This window comes from Pleuronectes platessa, chromosome 12 (genome assembly GCF_947347685.1).
Source record: "Pleuronectes platessa chromosome 12, fPlePla1.1, whole genome shotgun sequence".
Lineage (NCBI taxonomy): Eukaryota > Metazoa > Chordata > Actinopteri > Pleuronectiformes > Pleuronectidae > Pleuronectes > Pleuronectes platessa.
The window spans coordinates 9,661,312-9,667,079 of record NC_070637.1 but is presented as its reverse complement, the minus strand read 5'-3'; the positions used below and the strand labels follow the sequence as shown (position 1 = coordinate 9,667,079).

The window sequence follows — 5,768 nt, the reverse complement described above, 5'->3', positions numbered from 1 at the left end:
TATTTCTGGTCGTGTCGTTGTCATTTGATAGCAGGTGTACAGCTCTAAGAGACCTGGGTTACTTCTCTCTTTATCCCTAAAACCTGCAGATTAATTCTCTGAATTCCTCCGAGCAAGATCTTTCACATCAGCGTCTTTAAGTACCTGTGGGAACCCTCTGAAAATTGACAGCTTGCCAAGGCGTGATGTGTCTCCCAGAGTTTTTCCTCCTCCTGGTAGAAGTCAGCCTGGAGTCTCCGCTCACTGATAAGCTCTCAGCATGTCAATGCTTCAATGTGGAGCTTCAGTTCTGAGCACTTTGATTTAACCGATTCCAGGATGGGTTTTTTTGGGGTTCGACAGAGAAGCTGCCGGGCTCCTTCTCTCAGCTGTGTTTGGAAGCAACCCAGGAGCCGCAGAGTTCATTAGTGCACGAGTTGACTCTGTGCCCTCAGAAACTTCACTGCTCCCTCAGGCTCAAACACTCCCTCCTCCATCAGACACAAACAGAATAATGCACGTGGCTGTCGGATTTGAATATCATTTTAAACACAGCACCTTATAAACACCAAGTTTTCCCCTGACCCTTTAATCGTGCAGTCAGGTTGACTGCACGTTACTGGGAGCCACAGTCACACAGGTGCCAGCTGGACCAGTGACATGGCACCAGTCCGGCTCACAGTATTACACTACCGGTGGTGCCAGCAGGGCTCGTCCCCATGTGATCAGAGTGGTGTGTTTGCACGGGCAGGACCCACTGGGCTGCTGAGGTCATCAGGGACATGTCACAGAAATGTGTATTCATGCAGGTTTAATCATAAACACTGCGACTGTATATGAATCCCAGTAATATTATACAGTATGTCAGTTGGTATTGGTCACAATCTACCTATTAGACATATCAATGCAAAGGAGTTATAGAGTAAGATGTTATAGATATTGAGATTATTTTAAACAAACTAATATAGACTATAATAAAATAATTGTAAGTTTATTTTTCTTTAACAGGGACTAAAGGCATCAAATTCCACAGTATTATTGATATTCTTATGGTGATGGTGATGATGGGATATGTGCAGTGAAGGAGACAGTGATCAGGTTGAACCAGGGGGTCGCAGTGTTGTCTTCCTTATCCCAGGTCAGGTCCGGGCACCGGAAGCTGCACAGGAGGGAAAGAGTGAGTCCGCGTCAAGCCACCACTGATACACAGATTCAAACCGGATGTTCAGTGCTTTGATCCAAAAATAAAACACCTTTTGGTCTACACCCAACTATGGACTGAATTGAACTATCGAAGGTTTTGTGTCTTTGTTGTACAATTTAAACATTGATGTGTGATATATCAAATAAAAACTATGAATAGAAACTTATGTCAACCGATGCAATAGAATAAAAAGTGGGACAAAAAAATTATTAAAATTGAACATATTAATAAAGTGAGCATATGAGGGGAAAGGACAAGTTCAAAATTTGATTCAGTCGCTATAAGTCGAAATAGTTTGGTTGATGGACGTTTTCATTATAAATGTGTTTCTACTAACTATGTCTTGAAGGGGCACAAAGAGGGCTGCTAGAATCAAATACAAATCAAAATAAGTAAATCAAAATAAAAAGTAAAATCCAACAACGATCAAATAAAATGTAAAAGGAACAGTTGTTAACAAGTCAAAGGCAACGCAGAGGAAGCGAGTGCCTCTAACTTTTATTGTGAAGGCGGTGTGCAGGCGCTCGACGCGGGTGTAAAATGTCTCAGTGGGAGGAAACTGTGGAACATCGCGGAGCCGGAGGAGCGAGAGCAGCGACCAACACTCATCTGACCCGCTGCTCTGCGGCTCTGGACGCGGCCACACGGAGACTACACGGAGTGGGCTGTGGTGAACCACTGCGGGGCTGACCTCACACTCCGCCCGGTGCGACACTTGGAAGTTTAGACTTCGGCTCAAAACTTTTCGGCTTTCCCCCTCCTCGCTCCCGGGGACTCGTCAAGTCGCCCGAGAGGTCGGCCTGCAAACCGCCGCGTCCGCCCCACATGCTCCCGCCTGCTTCCCGCTTGTTGTCTCCGTAAGCACCAGGTGAGTCGAGCCGTGCTGTTTAGTTCCACCCGGCGGACCTGCGCAGGTACCGGGGGTTAGCTTACCTGCACACGGTGACACACCGGAGCTCCCCACGACTACAACCGCCACCAACGCTCTACCTCCAGCCGCAGCTGCAGCCGGAGAGCGCCGCACCGGGGAGCAGCGCAGCACCGGGACGCTCATGGATCTAGCAGGAGGGAGCGAGAGCCGGCGGAGGGAAGGCGGCAGGAACCCCGCAGCGCCTCGCTGGAGAAAACCACCGGTGGATCCGATGTTCGCCGCTGTTTTCATCTGCCTCCAAGGTTGGTGACAAACTACCGCACACAGCTCCAACACAACACACACACACACACACACACACTAGCGCTTGTTTATGTTGGTGTGATGCCGTTAAACTAGACAGAAGCCGCTTTAAAACAACAGACAGACCCGACATTGACCTCCACGCTTTTCCAATGGGCTGTGGGGAAGTTGTAGTCGGTGCCCGCCTGATGTGAGAGAGCAGCGGCTCGAGTCAAAGTTGGGTCTCATCAGTTGTTATAGGTCCTCATCAAAATCGTAAAGTTCACATTTTGGGGATTTAAAGTACATTTTGTTTCGGGGTCAATGGAGGAGGGGGGGCTCCCCAACTCCCCATCCACACCTCCCCCCTCCCCCATTAGCCCCATTTGGTGGTGGTGGTGGGGAGGGGGGTGTAACAACAACAACTGCATGGTTGAGGGGTCTGTCCTCAAAATGGCAGATTAATTCAACCCTAACGTTGAATGAAGCTTCACCGGAAAAAAAGGGAGAATCAAGATATCAAAAGCAGCATCCAAAGAGCCCGGCACTGTTTCACACTGTCTTACAACACGCGTGTTTGCATGTTCCTCCACCTCCACATGGGATGAGGAGCAGAGGGATGGCAGCTCTCCATCTTCCTCTGATGGCAGCCATTGCTCTGTCATTCTTATGCATTCCCAGGGGAATCCACTCCCTGTCCCCACACAACACATTGGATACGCCATTTCTGATTATCATATTCATAACTCTGTCTGAGCTGGCCTCCCCGAGCCCCTGCTTTGTGCGCCCTTCATGTGTGCACGGATGGAGAGCTGGGCTGTGCTCCTGCCTGCACACTGTTGTTGCCCATGAGGAGAAAGAACAGCAATGGACAAATAAAGATGACGTGATGCTCCCCCCCCTTACAAGGTCAAGGCCTCCCAAAAGTTCATAACCCCAGCTGCAGGGTGAGAGGAGAAGCCAGGGAGAAAACATGGCTCCCTAGTTTTGGTGCCAGGAATGCTCCTATCCTGCCAGGGATCGGGCTCATTAACTCACCGCTCATCATGTCAAAACTCACTCACTTTTATCTGATCTCCGCATGCGGACTGAGACGCAGGCGAGCGCTGATTGTGTTTGCCTGCGCCTTCAACACGGCCATGACAGTCAAAGTGGCTGAAGAATTCCTTTAAGTTGAAGTGTAGCTGCTGCCCCCCCTCCTCCCTCCACCTCCAGTCTCCTCATGGTGCCCACTTAGGGATGAATGTGTCCTCTGTGTGGAGGCGGCAGGGGTTACGCAGGCTGCTGTGGGTTTGTGTTTATTGGATGCATGAATCGAGGCCGGCAGGGCTATCGCAGCAGCTTCACGTTTTAGGCGGCCTTCAAAATGTCCTCCATATGTATTTTGAAATATACATTCATTTCTGCAAAGGCCAGAAATGGCAGGCGAGCAAGGCCCAGTTTTTACTGTGGCTTTGTACCCACATGAAGCTGTCCACACCAAACACACCACATCTCCGGAGGGCTTTTCTCATCTGCACGATCCGGGCACTGTGGTGACATTTACCCCGATTTTTTTTATTTTTAGTTTACAGCAATCACTCTGTTTTTCTCACCCACTCTTCACATGTCTGGATCTGGTTTCTATTTGTATCTCACCAGCAGCGAGCTATGAAGCCGCTCTCAGATCACATGGAAACCACGTATGGCGTTGATGTCCATAATTTTAATGCAGCATCTCTCTCCTCCGCCCACTCATAGCTCCCACCCCTTCCTCTTTCATTTTCCCATCTTCCTCATCGAGGACGATTCCTGATTCCAGGAGTATTTATGTAAAGTAATATAATTTTTCAGAGATACTCAGTTAGATGTACAAATGTTAAACACACTCACTCACACATGCCTCTTCCCAGACTCTCCACTTTAATCCTTCATCATTCAGCCGGAGATCTGCATTTCACGACCCTTTGTGCATGAAAATTTGGATATCTTTGCAGAAAAAGAAATAATCCCCCCCGTGATGATTCAAAGATGTGTAGTCAAATTTCTTCCCCAGTAAATCCAGACTCAAATAACCTCAGGAATTGTCTCTCTGGCATCATCCAATAAAGGAAACTGTAGATAATCACACTGGATAGTATTGGATCTGTGTAACAGATTTGTTCTTCTATCAACAAATGGAAGATATTATAAGCCCAGATGTAGGTGTGCTGGTTCCGCTTGCTTCTATTAGTACATCCATGAAGCGTTTGTTCCGTATCATCTCGGGATCTTGAGTGCGGCTCTAAACAGAAACCATCAGAGCTTTTTTGCAGGATGTTTTGTCGGCATGCCCACCTGCCGCTGCTTTATTTTAAAATCCATATGCTCGGCTCCTATTAACCCCGCTGTGCCTGCAGGCTGCTTGGATGCTCCATGGTTCAGATTCTCGGAATTATTGGATTCAGAGGAGAGGAAACAATAAAGGAATAAACTGATTCTGTCACTGTCAGGCTCATGTAGTGTTTTACGTTCCTGTGTTGGACAATAATCTTGGAAATAAAAAAGCCTCATTGGTATTTATTTAAATATATCTGATATATATTTGAATGGATTCGAATATAGAGCACAGCTTCAGATTGGAATCTTTCTCGCATGGCTGTTGAAGCAGCAAACCGCTTTAAGTTATCCATACATTCAACAGTATCATATGACAAGACAATTTAAGACACGACAAAAAATCCTCATGAAGTAACTTATTGTTTTCTGATCTGGTCCTTTGTGTCGTATTTTTTTTTTTCATCCCTTCGATCAATTGATTCTGACTTCTTGTTTATTTCCCTGAGGTGATGCAGGGTTCATGTTTCATCTGAACAACTTTACGTCCCAGTATAACAGCCCTGTAACACTCTTTTTCTTGGGGGGGGGGGGGCTTTTATTGCACTTTGTCAATCTAACATTAGCTTTTTAAGGCTGTGACTAGTATCGATTGTTCTGCTGATTTATTTTCTAAATTAGCCAGTTAATTGTTGGGTCTATGAAAAGCCAGACAACACTGAAAATGGCCCATTACATATATCATACTTACTACTTTACTAGCATCTCTTTGAGAACATGGGAGAAAACTTTCAAAAATGTTGGTTTTTAAAAATACTTTGAAAATAAGTAAAGATGTGGTAATGTACCTCAAAACAATCGAGCATTGCTTTAAACAGTTTGATTCATCTTTATGTTAATTAAGCAATATATATGTGTACAGATGAAACTGTACTGACAACATTGTTACTTAGTAAATTCTAACATGTCCTTTATTTTTTCCTCATTATTTATTGAGTCAGTAATAAACGATGTGAGCCGAATAACCAGCTGGACCAGTTTACAGATTGAGGTTTCATCTCACCAGATACTGTTTCTGAAAAACATCATGATTAATATCTTGATGTTCATCCATTCCTGATTTGTTCTGTTATATCG

General features: G+C 45.8%; 1 protein-coding gene across 1 annotated transcript in view; it reads left to right on the top strand.

Moving 5' to 3' along the window:
* The first annotated feature begins 1,723 nt into the window (after positions 1 to 1,723).
* ptk7b (protein tyrosine kinase 7b) overlaps positions 1,724 to 5,768 on the top strand; it is a 76,302-nt gene continuing 72,257 nt past the window's right edge. Inside the window, exons 1-2 of the mRNA XM_053436908.1 lie at positions 1,724 to 1,853; positions 2,075 to 2,356. Coding sequence (XP_053292883.1) covers positions 1,724 to 1,853; positions 2,075 to 2,356 — 412 coding nt within the window. The remainder of the gene's footprint in view (positions 1,854 to 2,074; positions 2,357 to 5,768) is intronic.